Raw genomic sequence first — 16646 nt, 5'->3', positions numbered from 1 at the left:
GGATGATACTGCAGGGATGCAGCAGTGGCTACTCATGTTGGTTAATTCCAACTCCAAGATATTATCACCTCTTGTGGGGGTATTGACTAGCTGTTCCAAAGCATTTACAAAATCAAGGAATTTCTGGGTATTTGTGGTCTGGCAAGAGTAGTTCTTCCAGTCTGTGGTTGGGTAGTTAAACTCACCCAGGATCAGGGTCAAGGGTTGAATCTTGATAGGTTCGAAGAGGTCTAGATAGGCAGTTTGGGCATCTTGGGTCAGATTTGGGGGCCGGTAGCTAGCTATTATTTTTATAGGGGTCTTGTCATAGTTAACTGCACCTGGAGTGTCTCCTGTGCATCATACTGTTTGACCAGCCTGGAGGTGTGTATGTCTTTAATATATATTGAAACTCCACCTCATTTGGTTTTACTAACCACAGTTTGGGGTCTGAATGTATGATAGCATGAGTAACCAGGTAAGGCTGGGATGCTCTCCGCAGCTTTGAACCAGGTTTCTCTGCCCGCACAGATGTCAGCATTTTCCCGGGTTAGGAATTCTTGCAATGAGTGCAGTTTCCTGTTTATACTCCTAGCATTTAGCAGCATGACCTTTAATTTGTGTTTTGTTTAAATTTTTATGTTGGTAGTTTTAACCTCTTCACTTTTCACTTTTCCTAAAAAAGGCACTATAGGAGAGGCAAGAGCCTTTGCCAGAATCCTGAAGGCCAGGTGAGACAAATGCAGGCCATCTCTAGCAAAGCATCGTGGTCTGTCAATCATATCTTCCCAGGCTGTCAGGTACTGGATCCCCCTGGAATGACACCAGAAACTAATGCCAGTTGTTAAAGTCAGTCATTTTCTGTTTGTATTCAGGCATAATTCTTGGTGACGGTAGAATGCTGCTTAAGGCTAGGGACATACTTGCCTGGGACCATGTATTCAGCGAGTTCAATCATATCTGTCTTCATATAGTCCAGGGAGGTACGTCTCAAGCCATTCACACCAATATGGACTATGGCAGAGTCATAACAGTACCTGTTGTTGAGAGACCCGAGTGCGTGTGTTATGGTGGATTCTGGCCCCTGACAGACAACTAACCGTGACTTTCTCCTTATCCAGCCTGGTGAGAGGCACATGTGTGTGTCTCACAATGGAGTCACCTATGACTAATATGTTGGGTTTATGGTTAAGCCTTAGTGGTTGTGAGACAGAGCTTTGTGAACTATGAGTGGTATGTGGTGTAGAGGGCTATGGAGATTGCGTGTGTATTTGCCTTGGAGGTTTTTCCCTCGGAGGTCTCCTTTATTTGGGTATGTTTTTGTTGAGGACCTCCACATATGTGGGTGTGTGTTGTGTAGGTGTGGGTGGTGATTGAGGTGTAGTGATTGTATTGACAGCCTTCTCAGTGCCAGATATGCTGGCTTGTGAGGGAGAGAGCATGGACTCTAGGTTCCTAACGTAATTGCACCTCTTGCAAATTGTGTTCCTAGGTGTTAGTAGTAGGTGGTTGTCTGTGTACATAAGGCATTTGCTACACTATCTCAGGATGCCAATATCAACCAGACTGGCAGGAGAAACTGTAGGAAATTGTCCATCCATATTTTTCAGAATCTGAGAGAAAAGGACAGGGAGAGCTAAGGGGTTAGCCTAAAGCCCAAGTGCTTAAACCAAAACTAAGTGTCTTACAATAACACAATTTAAACAGGCTATAAACAAGCGTAACAAATGCAACAGAAAGGATTCAACTGAACACTTAGAGAACAAGCCGCAGCAAGTACAGAAAAAGCAGATGAAGTAATGGAGCAGCAGGAGAAAACACAAATACAGAAAAAGAAGCTGAATAAAGTTTGTTGTTTTTTAGTAAAGTGGAAAGGGAGAGAAGAAGAACAGAAGGAAATTCAAGGTTAAGGAACTAAAGGGTTTGACCTTCCCAAATGATCTCTGTATTGGGTAGAATGAACTAATTAGATGGGACTGAGAGTGTCCCTTATCAAATTTACAGTAGGGGCGGGCTACAGCAAAAGCAACAACTATAAGAGCACAACTGCAATGGTATGGGTGGGTGGGAGAAAAAAATTCAACCACAGATCAGCAATTATATAAATGGAGACACAGAAAATAAATAATTCAGTCAAACAAATAAATAAAAATAGTGCAGTAAACTAGTGCAGAACTGTTATACAAATAAATAAAAAAAATGCAGTACTGGTAAGCAAAATAAATAACAACCAGTGCAGTGCTGATAAGAAACACTGAACAATTAAAGTGCAAAAAATATACTTGTGTAGCTCTGTAATTCAGATTGTTTTGAGAAGTACTCTCCACCAGGAACAAATGGAGCTCGGCAAGTTAAGCAGTGATTCAACTCAAATGTTTTGAGAAGTACTCTCCATCAGGAACAAATGGAGCTCGGCAAGTTAAGCAGCGATTCAACTCAAATGTAATATTTTTATACCAACAGATAAAAGACCCTTCCAAAGTCACACCCTGAGACAAAGAGATAACACAGAATCTATTCGACCAGTTTTAGCTCTCTGGACTGAGTACACCACAAACTCCCAGTAGGGGCAGGCAACAGCAAAAGCCACAAACTATGCAAAAATTCAACCACTGATCAGAAATTATATAAATGGAGAGACAGAAAAGTAAATAATTCAGTCAAATAAATAAATAAAAACAGTGCAGTAAAGTAGTGCAGAACTGTTATACAAATAAATAAAAAACAATGCAGTACTGATAAGCAAAATAAATACACCCAGTGCAGTGCTGATAAGAAACACTGAACGATTAAAGTGCAAAAAATATACTTTTGTAGCTCTGTAATTCAGATTGTTTAGGAAGTATTCTCCGTCAGGTACAGATGGAGCTCAGCAAGGTATACTATGTGTTACAAAAAAAAGCTGAAGTGTTTTACCAGCTTAAAGCCAGTGTAGTACTTAGTGAGTGCTGTTGATTGGACAGCAAGTCAGGAAGAAATCAGGAACAGTTCTTAAATACTGTCCTAATTTAAATAAATTACTTACAGACTAACATATGTAAACTTCAGAGGACGTAAGAGGACAGATACTCAAGAACCAAAGGAACATCCCTTCACTTCCATTCTACCTGACCTTCGCTGCACTTAGGGGTATGTAACATTTGTTATACACTTTTGAAAGTGCTGTTACAATCGGGTATCACACTACAGTAGCGCATAACAGGTTTATCTTTTTTTCAATTTTGGAGCGTAATTACATCACTCCATGTACTACATTACTGATTTTACTGTGTATAACGTACTAAATAGGTGCTATTATCCATCAAAAGTTGTACATTTAATGTTCCTTTATCTTTCCATTGCATAATCAAATTTATACTGCTTGTTGTGATGTTATTGTTAGATGTAAATTTACTGTTAGATCAAGTATCATTTAAATGTACAAAAATGTAGTAAAGCAGGCTTCTCAGTTTGCATACAGTTTCAGTGAATGCACTTTCAATCTGTGAAAATAACCTTCAGTTAAGAATACTGATAAAACAGAATGTGCTGTATGTTTCAGTACAAACAAATTTTGTTTATATGCTTCAAGGCTTGGTAGTGGTGCTGCAGTAGCGTTGTCGCCTCACAGCAAGAAGTTGTCCCGTTCGTTTCTCAGCTAGAGCGTCTTCTGTGTGGAGGCATGCGTGAATGGGCGTGCCTTTGTTGAAGGTTGTGCGTCAGGGCTGGTAACTCGGCACGTAAAAATCCACTACCAAACATTAGCGGACCGGAGTTCCGCTGTGGTGACCCCTAACCAGGATAAGCCGAAAGACACAACAACAACATGCTGCAAGGCTTGGGAACCAAGGTTAAAGAGGCATGTAGAAATTTACAGGGTTTTGGTATTATTAGGAGATACTTCAGACACAGTTAAGTTAGTTTGTTTGGACTGACACACAGGTTTTGCAGTACAGATACTCTAGTATGAGTGCAGAGGTCAGGTCAGATACCCAACGTTCCTGAAAATTAATGTTATTCAGGAGGAAAGGAATATCAGCACTGTTATTCAGCAATCCAGAATATTGGAGAATTTCTACAGACTGTTTCTGTTTATCAGCACCGTTATTGAAAACATTTGGATATTGTTGATAATATACCTCCACTGTACATAATAAAGCGTTCTTAACTGAACTACAGTGTTTGCAGACTATTGTAAAATGTACAAGAAGACTTGGCCCATAAAGGAGAGACTGGCACCTGTTCATCACAGTTCTTCTGTGTAATTAACTAATAGGCATTCATTGAAGTCTCATTCTAGTTTCTTGCAGTTACTTCCAGGTCATACCAGTATTCTACAGTCACATCAATTCTTTCTTTTTTTATAATTGTATATGTAATTTACTCAGAAAGGGTCCCATGACTCACCTACCCAGTTAATGTATAAGTAAGGATCTGTATACGGCAAGGTCATGTGCCTTTTACACACCCTTTCTCCATTGAATAAGATTAAGTGGCATGCTTTGTCTTTCAGGGGGAAACAACTTGTGATGGGTCGAAAACAGTTTTATTGATTTAAATGATCTGTTAGTTTGTCTTTGATAAATTATTTGCATGGAATGCAGTAGAAACTGCTGGGTAAATTACCCCATAAGCCAATTCTGAAAGAGTTAGAAGCTTAGGATTGGTGATTTGTTCCATTATTGTAATTAATTTAATGTGTTATATATGGACATAGATAAGTGGGATATTTAAAAACATTCTGAACTTTTTTGCTGCCATGTTATTTGTGGGGCCTTAGTTAACATGTCTGTCCTACTGACCATTCTAAGTGTAAACAACTATAAAATGGCTTTGGAAAATGCAGAGCATACTTACCATTTTCATATGAAGCAGTAGCCATACAGCCAGTTTAGAAGTATTTTCATGGGTAACTTTTCTTTATTTCTTCATCTACTTTCTACTGTCAGTCTTGAAATTTGCTCAGCTCAATCTTTGCTTGATAGTCAGCTGCCAGTATGGCTGTTTATGAGTGTTTCATTTTTAACCTTGAATGTAATTGGCTGCTGAAATGATCAGTTACCTTTCCTCTGAAGTATTCTGGGTAGATAATTAGGATATAGTGTACCGGTTGGAGGATTGTTAGTAGTACAATGTGTAATGCTGGCTGCTCTGAAGGTTTTTAATATTGCTGTGTTTTATGTAAAATCTTAAAATGTATTAAAACACTGACCCCAGCTTTGGTTTTCTTTCCATTTGTTTTAGGACCTACTTTCCTGGCCAAGAACATCAGGTACGACTGATATATCAAGGTCAGCTTCTGCGGGAAGATAGCCAGACTATGTCCTCACTGCATCTTAAGGATAATTCTGTCATACACTGTCATGTTTCCCAGCATGCTACCCCTCAGATGCCAGCTGGGACTCAGTCTGCAGAACAGGTGCATGCAGCTCTGAATATTGGTAGCCTCATGGTTCCCCTGTTTGTACTGATGTTGGCTGTGTTGTGGTACTGTCAGTTTCAATATCGACAGCTCTTCACAGCTACAGCCACTGTTTCACTTGCAGGTTTTACTCTCCTGGTCAGTTTAGTGGCTTTTTCCATGTATCGCAGATAACCTTCTTCATGTGACTAAAGCTGAGACCCAGTTTCTTAAAATGTTTAAGGGCAACTCTAATGGAGGCTTCTTGTTTTGCTGTGGCCATCCATGTTACTGCTGCAGTCTGAAAGGTGTCTAGGATGATTTGGGCACTGAACTCATCTGAAAATAATCATAAACTTCTGTGCAAAGAGGAATGGTCCACACATCTATCAGTGTGGAAAGTAGGTATTTGGGAGGGTGTGGAACTGGAATGATTTCTGTTAGAGTGACAAGGTAGAGTAACATGGAGTTGCATAGCAAGTATTTGCTGAGGATGCAGAATATACATTTCAGTTTAAATCGCCTACCTGGCTTGCCCTCCATTCCATTCTCACATCCACAGTTTTTGGGTTTAATGGAAGTGTAATTAGAATTTGGTGATGCTGAGAGAGTCATGTTACTTTACCAGCACTGTTTTCTCATTCATCACTTGTTGCTATATAGAGGTCACAGTTTGTCTAGCATGTTCTGAACTCCTCAGTGTTATATCATGGCATAAACCCAGTTACTAATTAGTAGAGTTATGAGCCCCTTACTTGTACATCTTTAACCAAGGGGTCATCTCTCAAAAAGAGTTTGAGAGGGGAAGGCTGGTTTAAAATACCTAATTACAAAAATTGCTCACATCCTCTTAATGTTTAGAGCATTAAAATGTTCTCACTAGTAAGAACATGAATGGAGCTAGCAGCTTGTGTATGTCAACATGGCCATTTGTGTACCTGTTTTGCTGAGTGTATATTGTAACCTAAGACTATGGGCATTTCAGTAGTAATTCTGAGTACTTTTACATAATTTTTGAAAAGCCTCCTACTGCAGCAAAGGGAACTCCCTAATCCACTTTACAGTATCAGAGTAGTTAGAGCACTTTCTGGCAAAGCTTAATTGTTTTAAGCTTTCCTTAGATTTGAAGTTCAGTATTCAAGGCATAATGCTATGATGTTTCACCAGACAGAGTATCCAAAAACACAGTGGTTGAGAACATTCTCTGATACATTAAAATGCTATTAAAACAAAACTGTACCTTCCAGTGTAGTTAGCATCAGGGTTATTTTTTCTCTTAATATCCCATAGACATTTAGTGTTCAGAAACCCTTCAGTGCCTTTTTTTTCCATTTCTGCTTGTTTTCCTGCCACAGATCTCAAAGGTCCCACAGTTTTTTGCTATTAGACCTCACATTTCAGAAAGAAGATGGTCTCAGCCTGGATAACATAGGCTAGATAGAAGAGATAATGTAATTTTCAGTGTTGCTTATTGCCCACAAATTTAGAGTAAAGTGATATAAGCAGCTGAAGTCAAACTTTTCATATGATCGTGTTTCACTGTGATCATAGGAAGTTACTAGGCTATTGGCCCTGAGGCCCCTACAAGCCTAGCCAAGAATTTAGCCCATGCTCCAAGAAATCAGCACCTGATGCTCTTCTCCTGTCCAGCAGGATCATAGGTGAAACCTAGGGGTATATTTTGTGTTCCCCATTCATTTATCCAGGTTGTGCTTAAAAAAGGTTCTGTGGAATTAGTTGGAAACATCTTTTAAAGGAATGATTATACTCTAAGACTGTGTAAAAAAATGGTAAATGCTGTCATGTTTGGTTAGTGAAATTTTGCCTTTATCCACATTGGGTAATGTGTTTAATTTTGTATATAACTATAAGCAGTTGTCATTTGCCTTACTAGTTCTTTAAAGTGATAACTGGCAAACACTGATTAATGATCAGAGCTGGTACTTGTATGCCTAATAGGCACATGGGAAAATGAAAGTTCTGGATTATTAAGGACTGCAGCTTTGAAAATTATTAAAACCCTGCTTTTTCAATTAGTTTATAATGTAGAAGATGCTAATAGGCCACATCCACATAAGGCTTTTTGCAAGCTTATTGTAAGTAAGGATGTAAAAAGTGGCCTGAACTCTGCCTTTATAGATCACCTAAAGTACAGGCACTCACTGTAACTAAATGATGAAGAAAATAAACTTTTATTTATGGTATCTAGACTGTAGCATGTTATAGCTCCATTCTGGGAGGAGGACAAATGAACTGGAAAATCAAATGGCATCAGTGTTGATAGGCCCTGAAGTAGCCATTATGGGGTATAAGAAATTAAAATCTAATAAGAGACCATAATTGTTGTGCACTAGTAATTCATAGGATATCAAAATGTTAAAAAATATATGTCTGAGTTTTAGGTTGGAGTTTTCCTGTAATGATGAGCAACAAAAGTTATGTTCTTGCTACATAGATTTAAGTGACACAAAGGGAAAACACATAGGAAGATATTTTAGCAGAAACAGATGGGCAGTGGGTAAACGAGCAATTTTGCCAGTTTTGTTGTAATTGTATGTCTTAATCCAGGGCTTTCTTAACTTTGTAACATTATTACAGCAAAGTGGATGAATTGAGCTGCTTTGGAGTGGTCAGATCAGCCTATTTCCATTTCAGAATTTGAACCATGTTCGTACTATGAACTGTAATATTCCATCTCACAGGTCATTAGCCCTGTCAGTCGGGGTATTAAACCGACAGCCCCCTTCTAGTGTCAGATATGATCTTTGACCAATGTTATTGTATTTATTTCTCAGTCTCTGTTAACTAGGTTGAATTTACTTGCCTGCCCTGTTAATTTATCCATTTTCTAAGAATCATTCAATTTCTTTTTTTTTTTTTTTTTTTTTTTACAGTTTGCAGTGATACAGTAATTGCTCAGTCTCGGATACATTTTTGAGTGTTTAAAAGTATTCTAACCACAGTTTGATCCTATGTAGTCAAAAACAAATAGCAGTGTTTGTTGTGTAGTCAATCACCCAGGAAAGTTTGCTGGATATTTATAGTTAGCTTTACCTTTGGTGGGTAAGTAGTGGTTAACTACACTGTGGTTGCTGATGCAAAAGGATAAACTGTGCGAACAGTTCACTAGATTTTATAGTGTGCACTCTTCAACATTACTCTGTTTCACTGTTTTCTATTGATCATACTACTGTGAGGGCACAGTCCACTGCTTTCTGCTGTGAACCATCCAGTTTTTCTTTATATAAAAATGTGCCACTGTTGTAGATAATGTTATAAACAGTTTTTGTTACTGTACTGGGCTAGTGGCTTTTGAAGATGTTCACAGTCTCCCGTGTCTTTGGTTGTGAAAGCAATATTCTCAGAAACAACTTTAGCGGAAGTATAGATGCAGTGATCCTTGCTCTTCTGTGTAGCACGACTGCCATTCACTTTAAGAAAATAACTTCATATTTTTATATGTAATTTGCCAACTTTCTGTCGTAGTTGTTTCAGAATGCCCTGAGAGTACCATTTTGAAGTCTTTAGGACTTTTTCTCTCAATTTCTTTTATGTTGCTTAGCATTTGTCATGCAGCTACATAGTTCAGCTAGATGCCTTAAAGTGTAAGCTTCATACTCACTTTTTTTCTTGCCTAATCACTAAGCAGAACAAAGCCTCCTTTCACAGTGAATTATATAACTTCTTAGCAATGAGACTTTTTCTTAAGTTAAGAGGCTGTAAATTGAGAGAAACCAAGTCATACTTGTACTGTCTCACTCTTTAGTATTGCTGATCATTGTGAGCTGTCCCCACTCTGGCAAACTGTTTGATCGATATGGGGTAGCCTTTATGAAGTTGTTTGGGATCAGCATAACATGTGCATTATATACAATTTAAAAAATATATGTAAATAAAAATCGGCATGAACTTAAGATGATTTTCCAGTGTGCATGCAAATTTTCTCAGACATTGTTTGTGCATCTCAGTGTCAATATCAGCTTTAGAAGAGGTAAGATTGCTATGAGCCCTGAAAGTTTTTCCAGTAGAAATTTGTTTTGTTAATTAGGAGGTGGTACCTGTGGTAATAGCGGACTGTTACTACATATAAAAATGTTACTAAAGTTATCTCCCTTCTGCATCAGTTATCTGCAACACTGTGATTGCTTTCGAGAATGAACCTGGAAGCTGTTGCATGCCAGAGGGACATGAGGTAGTGTACTCCCTTAGATGGTATTCATCCTCAAAACCGAAGGAAAGGAATTAGAGGCTGCAGTAGCACCATTCAGTATCTAGCAATTCAAAAATGAGACTTGTGTTTGCATACTTTGTCACTGCACACACGACCCTGATTGTCTTGTATTTAATGTGTCAGTTGTATTGTCAATGTCTTTTCACAGCATAAAGGCATATTATGTGCATCTGTCCTCATTATCAGTAAGAAGTTTCCCAGAATTACCCACATTTGGGCTAGGACCTACATTGGTCTCATCCTATACAACACTATTCTCATGCCAAACTGCTTAAAACCTGAACTTGCTGTAACCATCTTCATTCAGTTCTTATTACTGCCCAATGTTATACTTCTACATTTTTTTTTTAAGTTTTTGATGTTCAGTCATTTTTATGTGTGGTCACATGCCTTCCTCACAAGAAATCACAGAGCAAGTGTGCAATGGAAGGCTGTGTGCTTATGTATCAGGGTTGAACACATGCTGAATATAATATTTGTAAAGCTTTTAAGGCCAGTACTGAGAGTAGTCAGTTAAAATTCTTGGGGACCTACCCATTAGAGAAATACAGCCATGACCAAAGACAGCCCTGAAGTGTGATGAAAATTCCTGCAGAATCCCCAGCACCACCTTTCTAGTGAGAGCTCTGAGGGGAAAAGAGAAAGAATAAACCCCCCAAAAAGGAAGGATCAGAAAAGTAACAAAGGGAAAGCAAGAAAGCAAAAAGAAAGGGTTTAGCTGTCTCTATATTTGAAAGTTACCAGTGTTAGTGTGCTTCTACAGCAAAAAGAGAGTTATTTACAGAACAGTAAAAAACAGTGTAGTCTGAGCTAAGAAACTTTAGAGCTACGTATGTCCTTCAGTTGTTGAACTTCCTGGTACAGATTATAAGAGTTGTTGCAGAAGGCCAGAATTGCAGGAACCACAGGTAGCCCCCCTCCCAGATCCTCCAGTTGGTCATTGACCTTTGCTGTTAAAAGCAAAAAGATTGAAGCAAGTGATTAAGACAAAAAATGGTGAGGCATACTAATATATGTAATTTAAGTGCTTTTCTGTCCCTGTATCTGCCAATCATTAAGCCTTCCCCTGCTGGACTAGAGTCCAGAAGTGCATGTGTGAGAGACATCTGGAGGAGAGTCATCATTTAGGCAGCCATGATGATTTTTTGTACCCTTTCTCACATTCTGGATACAGGGGCATTTATGATGATCCCAGGTCACCCCCTAGGTAGAGGACCAGTGATCTGTATCACTGCTGAGCCCACATCACATTCTTTGAGCAGTTGCATGCTTTCCTACACTGTTGATGAAGATTACCATCAAGCAGTTACTTAGTGAGGCAAATACACACTCCCAACCATGCATTTGCATCAACTCCCCTCCTCTGAGGCTACATGGCAGAGGACTGCCAGCTTTATCCCCCTCTGCATCAGGATGGGTGCATCCCTCCTCCCCGTCCAGCTCTAAGTTATTAATTGACCTAAGGTCACCTTGACTGTAGTTAGGTTTTATCCCCTCTATACTACTGGAGCTAAGAATACTACAAATATATGATCAAATTTCCGGTATTCTTTCACAGATGAGGAAACCCTTTAGTGTCTTCTTATTTGGCACTGTAATAAATCACATTCATGGAGACAGTAAACCTGATGATGATTTTGAAGAGGTGAACAAAAAGTATCTTTATGCTTAGAGGAGCTTGGTGTGGGCTGGTAATTTCAGAGCAAGGTGTGGTTGCAGAGAGCAACTGAGTAGGTGGGACTAACTGGAATGGGGTGGGGAGTACATTAGGGCAGGTTCATCTCTGAACATGGTTACAGTTTTAAGTAAATAACTGATTGTACACTGCATGTGCTGAGTAGCTTTTAAGCAGTAGTTTGCAGACTATCTGCCAGAACTAATTTGCAGAAGAGTGCATTTCAGACGCGAGGGCCACTTAGTGGTAGCTGATGTCTCATATGGTGCTATTGTTTGTGGATGGCCCTCACAGCATGTAATATAGATTGCCAGCATTACAGCAGTGTAGTCAGAGTAATACTGGATAAACACACATGGTAGCACATATCCATGCAATTCATAGTTACAGCTTGTAACTTGCAGGATGTGGACTGAAGGGAGACATTTAGTGCTGCCACACAGCCAATGACATTGAACATATCACTACCTGGCACAGAACAGGCTAGTCTTGGGAGGAAAAAAAAAAGATTACAAGCAGTTAGTCATTAATAAAAAGAGTGCATGTGATGCTGCTTGAAGTTCTAACACTTTTCCTTGGGCACCTCATTTGAGTATGAGAGTAAGCCATTCAATACAATTATTGAATGACGAAAAGGATAAAGGTGGTGGTGAATAATTATTGTTGGAAGAGGTGGATGGTGTAGCAGAAGTAGAATATGTTAAGGGGGTACAAATTTGAGAGAGTCGAGTCACCATGATGCTCAGTGTTCACCACCTACTGAAGCTAAAAAAGGTGTTGAGATTACAGCAGCCTGTAGGCAATATGAATTCAGCTTGTGGGATTTGATGGGAATGTTTGATATGAAAAGGCTCAGTTACCACTGATGAGGATGCTAAGTAAACTGCAAGGCCAGTACCTGTTTGCTACTGGAGCAGACAGCAAACATGGAAACAGCATAAACATTAGTGGAAATGCCCACACTAGGATGTAAAGACATTGGATAGACAGAGATGGAGGGTAGAAAATGGTGTTGGATAGACAGAGATGGAGGGTAGAAAATGGTGTTGGAAAGGGATGGACAACACACATGGTGCGGGGAAGGGCATACAATCATTGACAAGATGATGATACTTAAATAGGATAAAAAAATGATAGTAAATGTTAAATGACACTAAAATAGTACAGTTAGGACACTATATAGATAGCAAAGGAATATGTGTACAAAAGTGAGTACTGTTGAACTGAAAATATTCAAGTTAGTATTAGAAAACAAATCCAAGAGTAGTATTAGAAGTGACAGGTAAGTAATGTCTAGAAGGGATTCAATAAGTGTAGGTGGGTGAAACAGCATCAAGATATGGTTAGGAGGTAATACAGATGAGGAGGGAGGCAAAAAGAGATAAGAATGAGGAGCAGTAGAAGAGGTAGTAGGAGAATGTAGGGGATGGGGAGAGGAAAAGCAGGAGAAGGATGGAGCAAAGAAATAACGAATAATGGTAACCAGTAGTGAGATCAGTACAGAGCTGGGGTTGAGGAGGAATTTTGTTAGATTGTTTGAACCTATGACTGCTAGGTATTGAACTAATAGCAGTGGGAATTGTATTCCAAGATTTTGCCACCGAGTTACAGTAAATGCTAAGGCTTATGGATTTTTTTTGGGGGGGGTGGGGTGTAGATTTCAGGAAAATACTGTTCAGAAGAGGGAAGTGGGCAGATTGGAATTTAATGTTTGAGAATAGTGGTGGTTGCTAGGCAGGATGAAGATTTATGTATCATTTTATGTGCAAAGAGAAGTTGAGTAAGTATCAGGCAGTGAGGAAACTCAGGCCAGTTTAGTGATTTTAAGGGCTGAACAGTGGTAAGAGTTGTATAGCTGATTGGACGAAAAATGTGACTACATTGTTATAGCACAACTGTACTTTTGCTCTTAGGGTGGTCTGAATTTTGGTTTGAATGGGAGAGGTGTAAAGTAGAATTGGAAGTTGTACATTAGCAAGAGAAACTCTGGGGGAGTTGGTAAGGAATCTTTTAGATCTGTATAGCATACCAGGTTTCTGGTGTGTTTTTATACAGTTGTGTAGTTGGGGATGGAATTTGTTGATCTATAGTAACACCCAGTAGCTTATGTGGTACAACTTCTATTATAGTGTTGTTAATAGAAGATATTCTAAGGGATGCTTTAGGTGAGCTTGAGATTTGGGAAGAAGTAAATTTAACTATTTTTTTGTTGGGAGGGGGTAGAAGTTGGTTTTCAGTAAGCCAGTTTTTACAGTAGAGTCGAAGGCATTTTGAATTATGGATTCTAAATGGGGAAGATGAAGAGATGACAGTGGAATAATCTGCATATTGTATGAGTGTAGATGAAGTACAGGCAACTGACATGTCATCTTCTGTTGTATCCTAGAGGGGCATTACAAGAAAGCTGCTCCATGTGATTGATCAGGATGGCTGTTGGTATCGACCAACCCCCCCCCCCCCGAGGCTCTCCATCCAGGCCATTTATTTGCCAGCTGCTGTCTCCACCCCAGCCTCCACTACTTGTTTCATCTGCAGCTGATAAACTTCAGGCTGACTACCTGATAATGTAGGGCCAGATGTCGCCACCCCCCCCCCCCCACCCAGTGAGGCACTTCCATCCACATCATCCTCGTACACCTCAACGGAGGCAGAACACAGTGGAGGAGCATGTTTAGTATGTCTGACTTCCAGATCTGTGGTGAATAGACAAAATGGGAAGGTATAAGTGAACCTAGTCTGACATTGCACTGATGTTTTTGGATAACAAAACTGTCTCTGACAAGAATTCTGCCTGCAGAAGGTGACATGGTTTTCAACATGTTCTGTTCATGCTGAAAGAGGGAGGACACGTCAGAGAACTGTGATAACCATAAGATAAGATGGCAGAACATATGCAGTCTTCTAAGCATTTCCAATTAGCTGCATAACAAGGCAAAGGCAGTTATGTGGACTCTGCAAAGGTATGTGAACAGAATATGGCAAAGTTGTACATGGGGAACACACCAGGTAGTTTGCTTTCATTGTGAAACAGTGCACTGCAAGAGTAGCTCAAAATAGGAGCCTTCAGAAACTCATGAAATATGTTTTGCATATAACGTTCTGTATTTCCACATGACATGGATGATCCAGACAGTAGCAAAACTAATTGATAGGATAAGCTTAATAGATACTTGCCAGTAGCAGCAACAGTCCCAAACCTAAACCTGTATAAAAGAGAAAATAAACAAGACCTCCCTGGATCAGATTGTCAAGGAACATGCTAGGGAACAAAATACTCTTGATCTTGTCCTCACAAATCTAGCACGTGCTTAACCCCTTCCCTCGATATAACCTTCCCTGGTTAAGTCCAGTCACACACAAGTAACCTTGTCCATCAAAATCACCAAACCTACAGACACAAATCACAGAATTCAAGGACTTCAAACATCAAAATCTGAAGGGCATCCCCTGTGTCTTAGACTAGAATTAGAAGCTAAAGATAACTAGAAATCTTTGTTTAGTTATGTCAGGAAAATAAGGAATAACACTTAGCATTGCTCAAAGCTTATTCAAAATGGTCCTCAGATCCAGTGGATATTGCCAACATTCTGGTTGTTGTGTCTTTCGGCTTTTCGCGGTTAGGGGTCGCCACAGCAGAACTCTGGTCCGCTAATGATTGTCAGTAGATTTTTACGTCCCGAGTTGCTAGCCCTGACACACAACCTTCAGCGAAGGTATGCCCATTCACGCATGTCTCCACTCAGAAGATGCTCTAGCTGAGAATCGAACAGGACAACTTCTTACTGTGAGGCGACAATTCTACCGCAGCACCACCACCGCAGTATTGCCAACATTTATTGCCAGTTTCACCCCAGAGACTCTTTTCCAAGTCTTTATATCCCAGAATCACCAAAGAACATATACTAAAAGTTCTGTCCAAAACAAAAAATATGTCATGCATGAGGCCTCATAACATACCCTGTTGCCTAACAAATAGCACTGGAAAAGCACTGACAGACCCACACCTTAATCTCTTTAACCCAAGCCTAGCAATGGGCTGTGTCCCACAATTATGGTGCATGGCTGTTTTTATACCACTTCATAAGGGTGGTCTACTGGTAATCCTGGAAATTATAGACCCACAAGTGTGACAAGTCTAATTTGAAAAGTGAAGGAAGAGATTATAACTGACATGATAAATGGTGATATCAAAAATCTTATCAGACTTGACCCCCAGCAGTTGGCTTTAAGGGCATATCCTGTCTAATGAATCTAGTTAACTTTGAGAGGGAGATAAAAGCCATGGACTGTGGATTAGCTGTAAGTACAGCATATCTTGACCTCACCAAGGCATTTGATAACCGTACTGCATGCAAACATAATAAACTAATTGAACTCCAGATTGGCCCGTACATAGATAGCAAGCTGGCTTGGGGATGGAACCCATATGGTCTGGTAGGGGTTGCATTCTCCAAGAGTATGCTTTCCTGTGGAATCAACTCAGGGTATCTGTGCTGGGACCTCTTATGTTCCGTATCTGCTTCTCAAATTTCCATACATTAAACAAGTATCTGTAGTTAAAGTTCATGGTTGATCGTAAGCAGGAGTTGCAGTCCGGTCTCCATCTGACATACAAGCAATCCAGCAGGAGCTTACACAAATCAGTAACTGGTGTACGAAAAAACGGGCTCAAACTTAATGCTAAAGATTGCAACATTGTTGCTTTTGGCAAGCAACATCTAACTCCACTCTGTAGCTTAGAAAGCACACCATTTCAAAATATATTGTTGTGAGAGACATGGGTAGTGGGGAAGATAGCTCAGTCATGTCTGGCCACCATGTTGCAGCAGTGGTTAGGAAATCCTTCCACCTTGCACAGCTCATAAAACACATTTCAAAATCAAAGGAAGTCCTCACCTCCTTGTACTCCTTACTGATTAGGTCTGTCATAAAATGCCCCCTTTGGGATGTACCTTACAAAGTATCTCAAGCAATTAGAACAACCCCTCCCCCCCCGAGGTTCATAAGGGCTTAAAAGGTCTGGGCTACCAGAAGAGACTGAAGCTATGTTTCTCTATTCAGTATCGTATAGACTTCTTAGGGGTGACCTGTGCCTTGTATAAAGGACCTTAAAGGATCCAGTAGTTCAAAAACTTTTATACCATCATAAATAAAGCAGTCTTCCTAAAATCAGTGCCAGAGATGTAAACCTACTTCAGCAAATCAACAAGACAATGTGAAGAGACATGTTTTTAACACCGAGCCAACCCCTTCTCTTGAACAAACTTCCTGTCCAAGGTAAGCCGTGTGGCATACTATTTGCCTTCATAAGTAAGCTGGACAACAGGATGGGTATTCATAAATTCAGTTGTAGTTTGACTGACCTGTCCCTCTTTACAAAG

At 39.8% G+C, this 16646-nt stretch overlaps 1 protein-coding gene across 3 annotated transcripts in view; it reads left to right on the top strand.

Annotated features, from left to right (window-relative positions):
- TMUB1 (transmembrane and ubiquitin like domain containing 1) overlaps nucleotides 1–9278 on the top strand; it is a 330526-nt gene extending 321248 nt beyond the window's left edge. For all 3 annotated transcript variants that reach the window (XM_044067591.1, XM_044067589.1, XM_044067590.1), the window contains one exon: nucleotides 5203–9278. In XM_044067591.1, the coding sequence (XP_043923526.1) occupies nucleotides 5203–5554 (352 nt within the window). In that variant the 3' untranslated portion in view covers nucleotides 5555–9278. The remainder of the gene's footprint in view (nucleotides 1–5202) is intronic.
- The last annotated feature ends 7368 nt before the right edge of the window (nucleotides 9279–16646 follow it).

Source organism: Protopterus annectens, chromosome 3.part1, assembly GCF_019279795.1.
Source record: "Protopterus annectens isolate FY-2018-M chromosome 3.part1, PAN1.0, whole genome shotgun sequence".
NCBI lineage: Eukaryota > Metazoa > Chordata > Ceratodontiformes > Protopteridae > Protopterus > Protopterus annectens.
The sequence above is the reverse complement of the archived record's forward strand: the minus strand, read 5'-3'. Positions and strand labels throughout refer to the sequence as shown.